The sequence below is a fragment of the Falco biarmicus genome, chromosome 7 (genome assembly GCF_023638135.1).
Source record: "Falco biarmicus isolate bFalBia1 chromosome 7, bFalBia1.pri, whole genome shotgun sequence".
NCBI lineage: Eukaryota > Metazoa > Chordata > Aves > Falconiformes > Falconidae > Falco > Falco biarmicus.
Genome location: NC_079294.1, coordinates 7114658 through 7131477, shown reverse-complemented (window position 1 = coordinate 7131477; position 16820 = coordinate 7114658). Strand labels below are relative to the sequence as shown.

The following is a 16820-nucleotide window of genomic DNA, read 5'->3' as shown; positions in this document are numbered from 1 at the left end:
ATTCAGTTACACACAGGCAAAGCCAGTGACCCATCTGTTATTATGCAGATAATTCTGATGTGGACAATAAGGAAACAACTGCTGGCCACCAGGCTTCTGCTGACAGGTTAGTTTGGGCAGTGGTGCCCTGGTTGTTTCATCTGAATGATCTTTGTGCACAAACCCAAAGTATTGAACATCTTCAAGTTAGGCCTAGAGGCAAAGTCTGTGTTGCGTGAGGAGAAAATGAGCTCTGTTAAGCAATTAAGTCCCACAACAGGCCTGTGAAGACATAATTGGTTCTAATTGGTGCTCATAGGAGCACTGACATGCTCTACCTGCAGCCAAATGGCTCTTAGAGAGGCAAAGAAATCATCTGTCTTTATAAATAGTGAAGAACTCTCATCCTGATAACCAGTCCAAAGAAAAGGACAGGTTATCCTAATTATTTTGGAAAGTGGGTTTTGATCTATGAAGCCATCAACAATGAGTAAACTCATCTTGTTTTGCTCAACACATTGGTATACCTTGTGTTGGTCTGTAATGCAAATGCACACAACTTTTAGAACGAGCTGATAGACTGAAGGGTGATATTTGTAATTTATTTTATAGAGATCTTTTGATGTGCCTGTGCATGGGGGTAGACATAGATAATTCACTACCCAGTCATCTCCAACTGTCTTCCTAACCAAGAGGTTACAGATGTGGTTGGGGATGCATTTAAACAAACAGACAAACAAAATCCCTTTCTGCACGTTTCAGAATAGTCACACACCCTGCGTCTTGATTTAAAAGCTGGATGAGGGGAGAGAGAGACTTCAGTCTCCAAAATTAATTTTTCTGAAACTGAAATTATAGATGTGCACACTTCCAGAATGCCAATGTGTTCTTTTGTCAATTCAGAATTACGAGTGAAATTTTCTATCTAACCCTGATTTCAGACACGTTCATTTGAATTTACTGAGGCATGTCCTGGTGGGCATGTGCAGATCTGGAAGGCAGGAAACGTGGGTTCATTTTTGCTGTCACTGAGTCAGCTGTTCACAAATCATTGCCTTTCTTTGCAGCTGAAGTTTTGGTGTTTGGTAACGTGCTGAGATGTCTAGAGGAAGTCCTTCAAGCAAGGGTGGAGTGTATCAATTATTTCCTAATGTACAGTATTTATTTGGAATTCAGGTTATAAAGAGCTTTAGCGGAGCTGCAGCTTTGTAGGCGAGTGTAGAAGTTACCCGTGTTTGATCCCACCTGTTTCTGTCCCTAACCACATTTACTCTGTTCAGGGTTCCTTGATACATGTTACTGGTTGGTATACGGTTGTAGTTTCACTCAGATTAGATAATGTACCCAGTAATTGCCTATACTTTCTACAGATATTTCATCCCTGATGCGGTAATGGGAGCTGGGTTTTTTTGCTTACTATTTTGTAGCTTGAGACCTGTTGCAACAGTGCTCAGAAAATGAGGCGCAGAAAGCGACTGAAGCATCAAGAAGTGGTGCTCCTGGCCTGCCTGTAGGTTTGGGTCTTGGACAACAATTTTAGCCATATTTTCCAAGAAGCTCAGGGGCTGATTTTATAACTGCTGAGTTACAAAATCTGTTTCTAACTCTGAGTGTTGAGTACAAGTCAGAATGTGAACTCCAAACACTTTGGCTTCTCAACTTCATCTGCAACAACAATTCCTCACTTGCGTGTCTGCCTTGCTCAGCTCAGATGGCCCTCGTGAATGTGGGAGGACAGGGTTCAGCTTTGGAGAGGTTTGGTGTTGTCCTTAAAAATGAGGTCAAGGAACAAATTTCCAGGCTTGCTGTAAAGACAAATGGTGCTGGAAATATATGGACTAGATAGCCAGAAGTCTTAGGAAGTATTGAGAAAAGGATAGTCTCTCGCTGTGTGTGAGTACCCTTCAGCTGAAGACAAGTCCAGCCTCAAGGAGAGCTGCCAATTATTCCTTTTGAATCCCCATATAAGATTGAATCCCATGCTTCTGAAATAGGTGTGCGTGTTGTTTTTTGTCTGAACAGCAGTGTCCTATCTGGCATTGTCTAGGCTATTTGGACGAAAGAAATCGTTCATTCTTGGTTAGCTCTTCACTTACCTTTATTTTTCACTTTATCTTTGTCTGTTTAGGAAGTAATAAAATGTACTGCATCGGGTTGTATATAGAAGAAATTTCTTGGGTGATTTATATCTTAAGAGGAAACTTGCTTGTTTGTTTGTAGCCCCCCTGCTGTGATGTGTGTAGGAAGATGAGGATGTTCTGAGTAACATACATGCCCATTTAGATTACTCTATCTAGAAGTGTTTGTGAGTCTTGAGTCCATACTCGTCTGAAGGATGAACTTCCCATAAGTAGGAAATTACGTTGTTTGTTACAGAGTCTAATGGTGCAAGGCTAATGGTGAAGGAACAGATATGTTTTGTCTGATAAAAAGCTGTTTCGCCTTCATATCTCCTTCCATCAGAAAAAGTGTTGAGCATTCCAGAGCTGTTGCTCTACAAAGGAAAATGTACAATTTTTTTAGAAGGAAGAATACATGTGAGAAGCTGGAGAGGGCAATCTAAAACACCATTTCATGTGTGTCTTGTAATACAGATGGAATAAATTCCAGCATCAAAGACAGCTCACAATGTCATTTGTCACCAAACAGGAGGATTTGAGTACATGATGTCCTGTTCTGTTGCCTGGTTGAGTCTGGAAATACATATTTCCATAATCTACTCCATTGTTTTTTGGAGCCTTCTCTCTAGGCTACCAGTAGCCTGACCAGCAGGAGGCAATTTCACCCATTTAACTAATGAAAGCATCTGCTTGCTTAAATTCTTCCTCTCATATATCATACTGTTATTACCAAAATTGGCAAATAAATAAATCAAATGGGTAACTAATACTTTTTTCTATGTTTTTTTTTGTTTTGTAGCTGGTGCCACATATATATTTGGGAAGAGTGGAGGTCTCATCCTGTACACCTGGCCAGCTAATGACAGACCGAGCACGAGGACGGACCGTCTCGCTGTGGGCTTCAGCACGACGGTGAAGGATGGCATTCTTGTTCGGATTGACAGCGCCCCCGGCCTTGGTGATTTTCTGCAGCTGCACATAGTGAGTATTGATGCATCCGTGTTGATGTCAGACCTGGATTTCTGTTTGCTTTTGAAGAAAAGTCTTAGTCTACAACAGCATGTGTCATACTCTGCAATTTCTGTGTCTTCGGCGCTCATCAAGTTCACCTGCCTTAGGTAGTTCTTTAGGGTTTTGTAGAATTATTGAATGGGATACACAGGGAACCAAGTCGGTGCCAGAAGAAAAGCAGGGGGGAAACAAACCAAAAAAAAAAAAAAAATTCTTATGAGATTCAATAACAGTAGGATTTATTAAAAATTGTAGAAATATTTTGCACCAGTGTTAATCTGCTATTGCGTATGAACAGTCCTGAATACAGCTGAATTTATGGTGGAGAGTATTACTATTCTCAGAAGGCAAAGAATGATGGAGTGGTGGAGGGGTTATTTTTTTCTTCGCTGAGAAAGTTAAGTAAGAACTGTACAGATCCTCAAGCTGATATAACTGGCGCTTGCTTTAGCAGGATAGTTCAAAAAAATAAGAATTTGGTGGCGTTAGCGCAAGGTGGCTTTGCAAGATGAAAATAGACTTTTTTGTGAGAGCAAATATAAGGAAACTTGAGTGAAGGTGGCTTTAGGGAGAGTCAAATTGCTCGAGAAAATTAGAACACCAGAGCTGGAAACTTGTGAAATTTTTTATTTTCTGTGATACTTTGGGAGGAGGGGAGGTTGGTTGCTTCGCTTTGCAAAGTAAGTAACCAATAAGTTTACTACAGGTAGAAGCTGGTTGTGTTACTTGATGCTTAGATTATTTCCAGTGTTTTATTCATTGATTCATAGTGGAAAGGGAATGGGCCATTTGCAGGTTTTGAATGAGCTGAGGGATTGTTGATATTTCACAGAAACTTGAAGATATAAGTAAGCAGGGGGGCCTAAACAGACCCAGTTTCAATGACTGAGGGTCTTCACCTGCTGCTGGAGTTTGCCATGTTCAGGATCACGTTGAAGCACTGGCTATGTTGCAGGGTGGTTCTGGAACAAGGGTCAGGGCTAGTACTCATTGCCAGCTTTTCAAGTGGTTTTATTTTAAATTTTGTTGTAAAATTCAGATTTATTTGAATGGGCTAAAATATGGCCTTGGGCTATTGGACTGTCACTAATTCTGGTTTCTCTCTGTTTCTGAAATATCCGAATATTATTGGGGTTTTTTTTGCTGGAATGAAAGCGAGGTCAAATCTTGGCAGGGTTTGCTTTTGGTGTGTGTTTGTTTTGGGTTTGTTTGTTTGTTTTGTTTTTTAAGAAAAACACTTTTTTCTTGCTTTTCTAAAAACAAAATAAAAAGAACCCTAGAAGACTTTTTACATAGTGAACAATGCTAAGCCTAATGGGTTGGAATTCTGTATCTTACATTGAGCAAAAACAGTTGGATGTGTTTGAACAACAGAACGTATGTTCTTCAGATATTATAATACGTGTGTAAAATGCTATCACTTAACTGGAGGACAGTATGCCTTGCCGTGTGAGGAGTGGTGCAGAGATATGAATTTATTCAGTCTTAAGAAAAAAAAGTCTTAAAATGGGATCTTGTTGCTCTTGGCTGCCTAATGGGATGTTAAAGAGAAAATGGAAGTCAGGCTCTTCTTTTTTGGTAGTCAGTGGAAGGAAGAGGGGAAACAGACACAAGTACCAAAAAGGGAATGTTAATCCTGCATTAAGATAGGAACTTGAACAATGAGTCTTTTCAGCATTAATGATGAAGGCACATAGTTTTTTTCTTTATCTTGGTCTTGAATATTATCAACAGTACCCTTAAAAATGTGTCCAGCTGAACTTTTTAATGAGTGACCTTTTTTTAACATTATAACCAATTTTGCTGGATAGAGTGAAACAAATCAAACAAATTGAACCTGAGGTGTAAGCATTTATTTAACAAACAAAAAAATCATTACTTTTTCTTTTCAGTTAGTTTTGGAAAGGAATGAAAGGTTTTCTGCTTCCTCCCCGTATATTTTGTTCAAGCTACTCTAAATGGCATGGTGCTAGTTTCAGATTATTTCAGATATATGAAACAAAGATATTAATTGTGGTTGATATTAATGCTGAAAGTTCTGTTAACTGCTTCCTGTATCATTTGGCCAATTTTATCCCTGAAGATGTTCAGTAGCAGCAAATATAGAATGAGTTCAGCTTTAATTTCTCCTAGTCTTTTGTGGTCAGGATGGATTAGGAGGATTTCTAGAACCTAAAGGGTGCTGACAGGAAATGCAGAGAGGGACTTTTTACAGGGGCCTGTAATGATAGGACAAGGGGGAATGGCTTTACAATTAAAGAAAGTGGATTTAGATTAGATACCAGGAAAAAGTTCTTCACTATGGAGATGGTGAGGCACTGGCAGAGGATGCTCAGAGCAGCTGTGGGTGCCCCATCCCTGGCAGTGTCCCAGGCCAGGCTGGACGGGGCTTGGAGCAACCTGGTGTGGTGGAAGGTGTCCCTGCCCATGGCAGGGGGGTTGGAACTAGGTGATCTTTAAGGTCCCTTCCAACCCAAACTGTTCTGATTATTCAGGCATTCATGAGGAGCAAAGACATGCTGCTGTGCTCTTCTGGGTGTGGCATTACTGTTGATCATATGTACCACTGACTACCTAAATGTTCAAATAGAGAATGTAGTCTGAGACTCATGCTGCTATACACAATAGAAAAGTTGAAGAGGAACTTTTAAAGTGTTACTGACTCCTTGAATTTTGGTAAGACTTTGTTGTTTATGGTTCGAAATCACAGAAGGGATCTTACACCGGGATTATTTTGGAAAAAGCCAAAATCTGAAATGAAAGTTGCATCTTGAAAGGACACTTCAAATGCAAGACCATACAAGACCTCTTCACCAAATGCATGCAAGCTTTCCATGAGACCAAGGTCTTTTGTAACTGAAAACTACCACGTGCTTTGTGCTGTCATGTTCAAAGACTCTGTCCATCTTCCTTTCTTCAAAACCTTGTCCTTCCATTAGGCCATTTTCAAGCGCTCAGAGAAATATGGCAGCATGGATCAAATTTTAATGGAAATATGGGAGAAATAAATTCCTGAAAGCAGATTAAATTGATAATAACAGTTTTTAAAATGTGAATACTTAAACCATAAAGCACACTGTAGATGAAAGAGAAAATAGGTATTAAAACAGGGAAGACCTATGTTAGTATAAATTATTTAATGTGTTTTTAGCAACTTGAGTGTTTCGAAAGCAACTATATTTATTATTAATAATATTGAAGGTGACAGGGATTTTCCTGGATGAATATTAGGAAGGCCTCTTCTTTTGGGCCCTTTTGGATTTTCCACTCACAAACTTTATTTTGGATGCTATTTATTGGATTCTGACCTCCTCATGTTTCCCTGGGTGTTCTGTTGGTGGTAACGGGTGACAAAAGCCACCTGGTGATCATTATTTTCTAATGTGGATCAGTAAAACTTAATCCAAAAGTTTATCAGGATCTGATGCTGTTTTAAAGATTGTAAAGTGGCTCGTACTCTGCTAAGGAGACTTCTTAATAGTTTGCCTGCTTTTTTTGAATATCATGTATGTTCTGGAGTGTTCATTATATTCTCTTTCTATTTGTAACATTTAAAGTAAAAAAAAACAAAAAACAACAACCCACCTTATTAACAAGTTACATATTTGCTTGTTTAATTTACAGTTGTTCTGTTGGGTTTAATTTTCTAATTCAGTCTTTCAAATATCGTGGAAATTTATTGAATTAAGTGTCTGTTTTATATGACAAAAAATTACAGCCTCCGAAGCTCTTTCTCTCCTGATTTACTATGAAGTATAAACTGGCAGCCCTGGGAAAATGGATGGCGTACCATCCAGATCAATATTGTGTATGAAGCATGAGGTGTTCGTGTGAACAGACTGTAGCACACGGAATGAGAACATTATTATAGCGTCAAATCCCTCCTTATGAGATTTCCCACCACCACCCTGACTGTTCACTGAAAGCACCAAGTCCAAACCCGTACCAGAAAATTGCCTTCCACAATGGATGCTTAAAGGGCTACATATATGGGTTGTGGTTGAATGTTTCTATACATTCATTTACCTTACACTACCACACCTATTTTGTGATTTACAACATGCAAAAATCTTCAAGAGATCAAATGGGGAGAGGAAGCTGCAGGTGATAATGGCTATCATTCTTGTGATGACTGTGGAGAGAGAAATCATCCATCCACATGCACTGCTGGTTTATTCTGCAGTCTTTCATTTTGATGTTTATCGTAAACTGTCATCTCACCTCTGGCTGTTCAAAATGGTGTTGGGAGACTGGTCCAGTTTCTGATTGCTTGTAAAAAGTAAGCTCTAGGTCTGGACAAAAAAGTTAGAGATTTTGGGAGGAGTTTTGCTTAAGAAGACCCAAGTTAATGGGGATCCATCGTTTAGGGCGAGGCTGCAACTCAAGGCTACAGCTTTTGATGTAGAACATTCTGATTCTTAAGCAATAAGTATAAGAGAAAGTAAGTCTTCCCTGCATTGGAGATGACCATTGCTAAATAAGAATGAGTATAAATGGAAGATAACTTATGTGTACTTTCAGCCAAATTTGTTCAGTTAAACTGTGATTAGCCAAAGTCTGTGTTTGGGGTTGTGGTTGTAGACACAATTGTGGCTCTTCTGTGCAAACTCTCCTGGAGAATCTCTCCAAAACTGAAGTGGCATGTCATCTGAGCAGATACAGAAGCTGAAGAAGCATAACCACAGGAGGTGTATGATGAACCAAGTAACTTAAGGGCTGGACCGGGATAATAATTGGAGGCAAAATATAATAGCAGTTTGTGGTTTATTTTTCTACAACCAAAATCACTTTGATGCCAGGTGTTTCAGCCTTTCTTAGGCCAAATTCAGAGTGGGCATTGAGTTATGTCTTTTATACCCAAGAAAGCAGAAATAAGAGGGTTTCCTTAAGACTAGCCTATTTTATTTTGCAGGCAGCGTATCAACAGAGGCTGTAAACCATGGAAAAAAGTGGGTGATCTGCTTTGGTCACCTATCGTGTGTTTTGCCTTTTATTAGCTGCCTTTACTGACTTTATGGTTACAGTTTTCTCTGTGTGATTCACCATGTTAGGCCTCCTGTTTTATTCTGGTATAGAACTCTTAGTTTGTTTGAGTTTAATTTTTGTGGATACAAATGGTTTCGCTCTACCCTATATTGATCTTGTTTGCATTGATGCGCATTCAGAATAGTGCTCTTATTCTTGCTTTTCCAGGCTTTCAACCAGGAGAGACTATGTCTTTGAGTTTGACACAGTTCTTAGAGTATACCAGGAATGGCTAAGCATCGGTGTCTCATAAGCATTTATTCTCAGAGTGTTTAATGCCCATCATGTCTGTTTCAAGAAACTGTAAAGAACTGCGTACATTTCTCCTAATTACATCTATACAAATTTTGAGCCCCTACAGACTGGTATGGAACATATATTCAGTGAAAGATGCTTTATACCGAAATATGCCAGTGGAACCCCCAAAAGTGAAGTGGGGCAGAGGCTTCTGTGTTGAAGCACAATTTTTTTTACTGACTGGCTGGGTATAAGAGACAACAACTTGTGTAACACTTTAGCTGAGGAACTCAACAACTGATGAATATGAGTGGCTAGACTGCCTGCTGGTAAGGGGAGGGAATTAACATGAGCTTTCAAGGAAAGGATGATACTGGCTGGATCCTTAAAAGGTCTAAAAAACCCAGACTTTCTAAAGACGTTTTCCACCAAGGCAAAATCTAGCAACCTACCTGAGGGAGTACTCCTGTAATTGTTAGCTTATAAAAACTGCCTGACTGTACCTTTCTGTTAGGAACAAGTTTTCTGGTGGAGACTTCTGAATATACTGTCTTTGATAGGTGCAACGTGAGGATTAGCAGATGTGTGAAGACTTGAAACCGTAACTGCTAACCTTGCAGGCAAGATGGCAAACGAGCTGAATGAGGCAGTGCGAGAACTGTTCTGATTTAGTGTTGGTGTATGAAGATTCAGCAGAGTCTCTCTTTCATTTCTTTACATATATCTTTTATAAACATTTGTAGATGTGGTTTGTCGATTCTTGAAGTTATGACTAAATAGTTATGGATGTCTTTAACCTAACTTGGGTTGCATGTTATTTAAGGTAAATGGTGATTGGCAAGATAGTCCTCATTTAAGAAGTTTTATATATATTTTTATATATACATATATATATGTATACACACACATATACACTTCAGTGCCTTAAAAGTATCCTGCCTCCCCAGCAGAACCTCCACGGTGTGTAATGGAGTAGGTTTCTGCTTAGCTGTGTGGGCCATAGTGCTGGCACCCTGAGGATTGGGGTGGTGGTACTGTTCCCTAGCAGGGACAGGTAAGTTAAGAGACTCTCCAACAAGCATTGAGCTATTGCATTGCAAACAGGTTCTGAGAATCTCACAGAGCACATCAGAAGTGTTTACCTCATTTCTGTAATTATTGATATTAATAAATGTGAGCTGCAAGTCACGTCTTCCTTTTTGCTTAGGATGGCAGTCATTTTCAGCTGAGGCTTGCATCTTAATTGCACTCCATTTCTTTATTTTGCTCTCAGGAAGATGATTTAAGTGCATCTGTGTTAATCAACATTGAAGCAGATTAACAGCATGCATACAGTCATTTACTACTTTTCCTTAGATGGAAAAATAATTTCTTGTTATTGACTGATAAATTTTTAGATTACTTGTACATGCTTGCAACAGGACAGAAAACCGCCCAGAATTTTGGCTTCTCTGGACAAGCAGGGAAATAGCTGAAAAAATGAGATTGATGTGTAATGTAAGTACCAAAAGCCAAGGGAGTAAACAGAAGACAAATGCATTGCTAGTATGGGTAACAAAGATATTTCCTTCATAAAAAGCCTATCCAAAGGTGTAACAGGCATTCCCCTGGGAGATGTAAATCCATTTGCTGTCTCTGTGTAACAAGGTGTGGTGCATGCTGAAGGGATGAATTTCTTGATACTTTGTATATATTGCAATTAGTTTTTTTCATGTCTGTCACAAGATGCTTAGTGTGCATGATTTATTACTGAAAATATTTGACTGGGATGGTAAAATTACCCTAAAGGCTAATTTATTTATAAGTCAAAAGACAAACCTCAGTAAATTCAGAAGTCAGTGAGTAGGTTGGGTGTACACCAGAATTTGGAAGGGAACACAACTGGGATAGCTAATCCAAACTGACCAAAGGGGCATTGCGTACCATAAGATGTTGTGCTCGGCGATAAAAATGCAGGGAAAGGAAGAGGGAGAGGATATGCTGGTGGTTTGTGGTGTCCTTCCAAGTAACAGATACTTGTGGCGAGGCGCCGCTTACCACTGTAATAACTAAACTGTCTTTATCTCAATCCACAATTTTTTCTCGCTTTTTGCCCTTCTGATTTCCAACCTGATCTGACTGGGGAGGAGTAAGTGGATGAGCAGCTGGGTGGGTGCTTAGCTCGTGGCCAGGGTCAAGCTGTCACACACAGTCTTTACCTGGAAGAGGCCTCTGTTCCTGACCAAGTACTGGGAAAGCAACCTAAGAGGCTACTGTATGCGGATCCTCCACAGAAACGATGGAGGATAGGATAACTGCTGGCCAGTTATGTCATGTTTATGGAATTTAAAAAAAAAAAAAACACACACCAAAACCAACAAAAAAATAACAAACATGGCAAATATTTAAGATTTCAGCACTGTTATTTTGCCTGAAAGGGGCTATATCTGAATGAGCCTCAAATGTGAGTTATGCAAATCAGTGGCTGTTTTGTCAGCTGGTGTAAAATTGCCAAAGATCCCAGTTCTTTAATAAAAAATTGCTGTAGTGGAAGTGTTCTATTTAAATGCTATGAGGATGCTGTCCCAAGATGCCCTCAGTCTTTTCCTGTCCTTTTCTAAACTCTTTGGGTGTACAAAGTCCCATATGTTTGTGCATGCTGTATTTATTGTTCCCTAGAGCGCAGAAGAATTAGAAAAGGAAAACTGGTTTGAAGAAAGAAAATGGACCTTCAGTTTTCAAATAGGCTTTGAACGTGTTATTATTGCTCTGTTTATATTTTGAGAAGGTGGTTAAACCCCCATTTTTTAATATATTGGAACTAGTTCACGTTATGCACAGGAATGGTCCATCTTTTTTTTATCTGCTAGCTCTTGGGAAAGAGTCTCTGTGGTAGGTGATCAGGAGTTGAGACTAAACCTTTGAAGGTTAAAGGAGCTTCTCACCCAGCCTTTTTATGGCTGGCACAATTTGCCACTATGCCCCATCAAGTTATCTCAATGACCTTTCGAGCTTCAGTCCCCGCTTTGTTGCCAGCGTCTGTACCACGTGTATGAATGAATGTGCGTAGCTGAATGCAGCGGTGCGGAAAATAGCGTGCTGATGTCCTGTGGCTAAAGATGATGGATTTTAGATCCCTAGCTCCATTCAGGCAGCATGGAAGCTCGGTGCTTTGATACAGGGATTCATTAACTCCTCGCTCAGTGACAGTTTGTGCGTAGAGCCTAGTGCTTTTGCTGTTCTTGTTGAAGGCTGTGAAGCTGATTAGAGAGATGGAAGAAAGGGCTGGTAGGGTAATGTTAGCATGAATGGTGAAATTGCCAGTTGGACCACAAGTCAGCCTGATTAGAGTCACAAATCTGAAAATAATCTTGGGGCTTTGGCTTTGCAGAACCAGCTGAGTTCAGCTGGACATCAGAGAGTGAAAATTAAGAATTGGAGGAGATGGAGGAAGAATCAATGGAAAGCTACATGGGTAATTTTGTGAAACCTGGCTTAAAGATATGGGTAACTAAATATATTACCTTTGCTGATTTAAAAGAAAGCGCTTTGCTGCATTGTCAAAGAGGCAGACTTCTACTAAGATGGTCTTGATTTGCTACAGTGGACAGAATTAACAGCGTTTTTTCAGAATACACCTGCCCATTTTAGTGTTGTACATTTTGCAGAGTCAGACTCTAACACTTCAGTGTACATGCAGAAATAAAAAATATGCTCCTAATTAGAAGTAAGAATCTTAATGGGCTTGCTTATGAGAGAGATTCATCCTTAAATATATAGCCTCTGTTTAAAATACATTCTGAAGCTTGAAAGTTGTTTGATTTGTCAAGGTTTGTCTTAGGGTTTGTTGTGGTTCTATGAATTGCGATTAGGTGTTAAATGATCAAATCTCAGAGTATCTCGCAGTATCTGTCCAAACACCCTGTATGGCAATAAATGTTATGTTATTGCTTGTTCTTGTGCACTGTATAAACAAATGTTGTTTTGCTTAATATTTATTTTACTCTCTCCTACGACTATAATGTTGATGTAGAATATGTCATCTAGAACTATATTATATATCATAATTTCAGTAAAACTTGAGCTGAATTGCCTTTACTGTTTTGCAGTACTTCCTCTTAGTATTTCAGAACTAATAATTGGGCTTTTCATGTTTTGTTACAGTCTTATCAGTGAGTGAGTAAATGAGGAAATACTGGGATTTTTTTGATGCTGAGAAAATTTAGATTTTGCTGCTTAATGTTTTTCTTTTAAATACTAAATACAAAGAAGGGAAGGGGGGGGGGGGGTGCGGTGGGGTGGTGGTGTTCCATTTGGGTCAAAAAAAGAAACCCAGACAAACTCTAGTGAAGTTATGATCTTGAAATAACCATGACTTGAAGGAGGTAAGTGTGAGGGTTTTAGTGTTCATTCTGAAAGACTCACATCTTTTGCATTTGTAGACTCGTAACAATTGGCAATATAGATTTTAGTCCTTTACAAGAAACATCAAACTTACAAGCTTGTTCAGACCAATCCATCTTATTTCTGTATGCTTGGATAAATCGCACTAATAGATTCTAAATGAAATCTTTTTGTAATTAAAGCCTTTATCACCTTCTCGATGGTTGCACCAAAAAAGTAAAATAAAATTCTTGATCTTCATGTTAATGGATAGCAGCAGGGTACAATAATAACTCACTGCACATTCAGACATACTGAGTACTACTCAAAAGCAATTAAACAAGGGCAATTGTCACTTTAATTTACCCCAGCTTGGTATCTGATGTAACCTTCTCATCAAAGGTTAACAACTGTTTTGGTACTACATCAGCTACTGCGAAATGTATTGTTTCTCTATTAAGCCTCTAGGAAAGAACATCTTAAATGGGAACATATTACTGAATCTCACTAGAAAAAGTTAAACTTGATCTCATCCAAAAAAAATGTTACACATTGTTTGTGCTATGACTTTAATTTTGGAGTATTTCAAATCTCAGCTCAGAGAAAAGATAACTTGATCACTGACATGCAGCTGACTCGGAGATGAAAAAGAGCTGTTCTAGTGAATGTAAAAGACTGGTCCTGCACAGTTTGGCTTGGGAAATGAAGGACAATACTGGCTTTTTGTGTTCTACCAGGGCACTGCAGAGACTATTTTGAGGGGAAAGTGCACTGAACTGGAGTGTGGCTAGAACCCTAACATCCAAGTTCTTGTGAGTTTCTGTGGCTGTAAGTTTTCAAACAAGGCACACAGTTCTTATTCAGAAACATTGCCTTAACGCTTATTATAATGCCTAACGCATACCTATGGATTTAACTTTAAAACAGCTATACGATCAGAATAGATCACAGTATCTCTTTGAAAGGTACACATGAGCATCCTTATGGGATGAGAAAATTAAAGCCTTACATTAAACAACGTAACTAAAGCTGTTGCCTCAGAATTGGAGCTGGCAGGATCTGAATGTTTGTCTTTACTTAAATCAGAAGGCTCTGCAGTGCTTCCCTCTCCATCCTGAGAGAGTGGTTTGATACCAGCGGCTGGGGGAGGGTAGTGCCCTTGGAAAGCTGCTGTTGCCGACCTCTCCTGCTATTGCCCACACATCTGAGGACTGATTTTACAGCAGCAGGTGGTGTGCAGTGGTTTTGTTGTTGTTGCTGCTTGTTTTTTCTCTCCATTTAAATGCTGATGGGGCCTGAACTTGCTTAGCTTGTTGTTGTTGGGATCAAGGCTGAAGTGGTATTATTTGTGCTAATAAGCCTCTCCCAGTAGTTAACCTTTCAGTACATAAAGCATGATTGAACTGAAGGCTTCCTGCTGGTTTGAAAGGCTTTTATGTTAAATACATGATACAGGCATTTTCCTCTTCCATCTCCTTATGTAAAAGAAGTAGGATGGGGGAGACTGCAAACATACAGTCTGAAACCCAGCTGAAGTAAAGCTTATGTAGTGTGAAAGCTCTCTTAAATATCTTGGCATATCTTTTTTTCTGCTACATTTAAATTCCTGGGGCTTTGTTTAAGCAATTTGTATCCTATGGAAAGAGACTGTCTGCCTCATATAACCGGTATAATTTGGGCCAGTGTAAAGCATCAGCCAAGCATGTTTTTGCCCGTACCTGATAACCAAGTATATTACCAGTTATGACTGTCCGAATTTACTTTCTGTGCACACAGCCCCTGTTTTAGCTTATTCTTTATTCTTGTCAATTACTGATGTCAGGAGCGATGTTCCTGGAAGCTGGGTAATAGAAATCATTAAGCATGACAAAGAAAAGTATCTTATACTGACTCAGGCTTCCTCTGCCTCTTATTCTACTATTTTTAGACAATCTCATCTGAAAGCTGGTACTACAGACAAGATTTCGGGTTTGGGCTCATGTAAAACCTTTTGGTATGATGCTGCTCAGCCTTGAAGAGGTGGTGGGATTAATCAGTTCTGTAGAGAACCATGTCATGCTTCCAGTACACTATTTTAGCTAGCGATACAAATGAGATCCTCTAACTTTGCAGGCATTTTCCACTTGTTCAAGGGGAAAGAATCTAGTCTGTGTCTTTGGGCACACTGCTTGAACAATTTTTGCAAACGTTCCTGTTATCTGCAGGTTATCCTTTCATAGATGGTGTACTGTATCCCAAATATATTTATAGAGACCAGGCCCTCAATGGGCAGATGATTTTCTGGTGTAATATGGGTGGGCAGCGCATGCTGCAGCACTGCAGGTTGAAGTAAATGTATCTTTGCAACAGAACAAGAGAGGTTAATACAACCTTTCAGTAGTAGCCACTGGATGTGCTTTGGAAAAAAAAAAAAAGGATAATGTTATTAATAATACAATTATTGTTAATAATATATATATTATTAATACAGCTGAAATGTATTCAAGCTGTGCATCTACGGGGATGTCAAGGAGAGGTAGGAGTTCCTTTTGGGTGCTGTTTTCTGGGGGGGGTGTACCAGTGTGCTGAAGAGGTGGGTAGGAAGAGTCATTTCGAGAAGGAGGTCTCGTCACGGTGGGTGTGTAAGCTTACACTCTGCAGCATCCAACATCCCGGGAGTGTGGGACTGTCAGCACCTTCATGCAGAAAACAGTTTTACAAAACTTGCATTCAATCACTGCTGAGACTTCATTTTGCAGTTTGGGGAGGGTTTTACAAGAGGAATTTAATCCATTTTGTTCTGTTACACTGCAAGGATTTCCCTGTGATGCGTTAAAATCTAACTGCACCGATTCTGTTGAGTTGTGAGACTGGATAACTTTCTTCTTGTGTTTATTACTTTGAAGAACTTGTATGTCCTTATGTGTGTGTTATTTCAATACAGAAAAATTATGGTTGTGCCTTTGCACCGTATTTTTGTCTTCTCTGTGTATCTGCGGAGAAGGGGAAGGAGGTTGTGGTTTCTCATTTATACTACTTTAAATCTTAACTTGTGGGGAGCCCAATTAAATATAGTCCTCCTACCATGGTTACTGTTAATTACCTTAATTTTTTCAAATGACATTAATTCAATTTTGAAGTCTGTAGGAAAAAGGCATATCGTTCACAATATCTTTCTTGTTAGAAAACTGTTTTGCCTGAAACATTTAAAAATCTCCATTGGCTTGTGTTCTCATCAGAATTTGTTTCCTGTGTAAACAAATATGCTCACTTTCTGATGGGGATTTGTTGTTTAATTTTGGAGCTTCACAAGGGGATGAGGTTTTCAGGATTACACTGTGTGTCTTACTTTAGGAACACAAGGCAAGGAGGGGACTCTCTAGGTCATTGAGTCCAGTCCCTTGCTCTCATAGGCAGCTGCACCATCGCTTCCCCTTTTCTGGCTGTATCAGATCTGCCTCATCCCTTCTGGTTTTCTGTTTCTGCTATTTCTCTTGAAATGCTGTTTTAAAACCATGTTTTTCCTACGATTTTAGAGTTTAACTTATTTTCCAATCTATACGTATTCATATATGTCAGCTTAGCCTCCGTTTGTTCTGTGCCGATATTGTCCTTCTGGTTTTCGTGTTTGTCAGCTGCATTTGCAGAGAACTGTGTTGCCTTTGTGTCAGCAGCTCCCACCCAATCTCCTCAGGCTCTCCTGTGCTATCTGTGTGGCACAGTGGGACACCAAAAAAATATCCTGGGGCTAATGCAAATGCAAACCCAGAACCCAGAAGTCCACAAGTGGCAGCTGCAGGTGTGTTTCGCTGCCTCTGCACCTGAGTGTTCAGCTCTGTTCACTCAGCTGCCGCACCAGATAAGGCTTTGCTGCTTCGCTGTAGACCCACGTTGGGTCTTTGCAAGCTGCGTTGGGTACTTTTGTACCACACGATTGCTCTGAGTTGGGTTGGCTGTGTAGAGCCAGCTCAGGGCACCTGCAATCACATTTGCTTCAAAATCCTTTTACAGCAGCAGTGTGATCAGTTTAAAGGATGCTTTCTCAACCAAAGGCTTTAAGTTACCTTCCAGAGTGGTGGTGTTCATCATAACTTCAACACTTTGTAT

General features: G+C 39.6%; 1 protein-coding gene across 26 annotated transcripts in view; it reads left to right on the top strand.

The window, feature by feature from the left end:
- NRXN3 (neurexin 3) overlaps positions 1–16820 on the top strand; it is a 1022200-nt gene that overhangs the window by 759205 nt on the left and 246175 nt on the right. For all 26 annotated transcript variants that reach the window (XM_056346632.1, XM_056346622.1, XM_056346630.1 and 23 more), the window contains one exon: positions 2899–3080. In XM_056346632.1, the coding sequence (XP_056202607.1) occupies positions 2899–3080 (182 nt within the window). The remainder of the gene's footprint in view (positions 1–2898; positions 3081–16820) is intronic.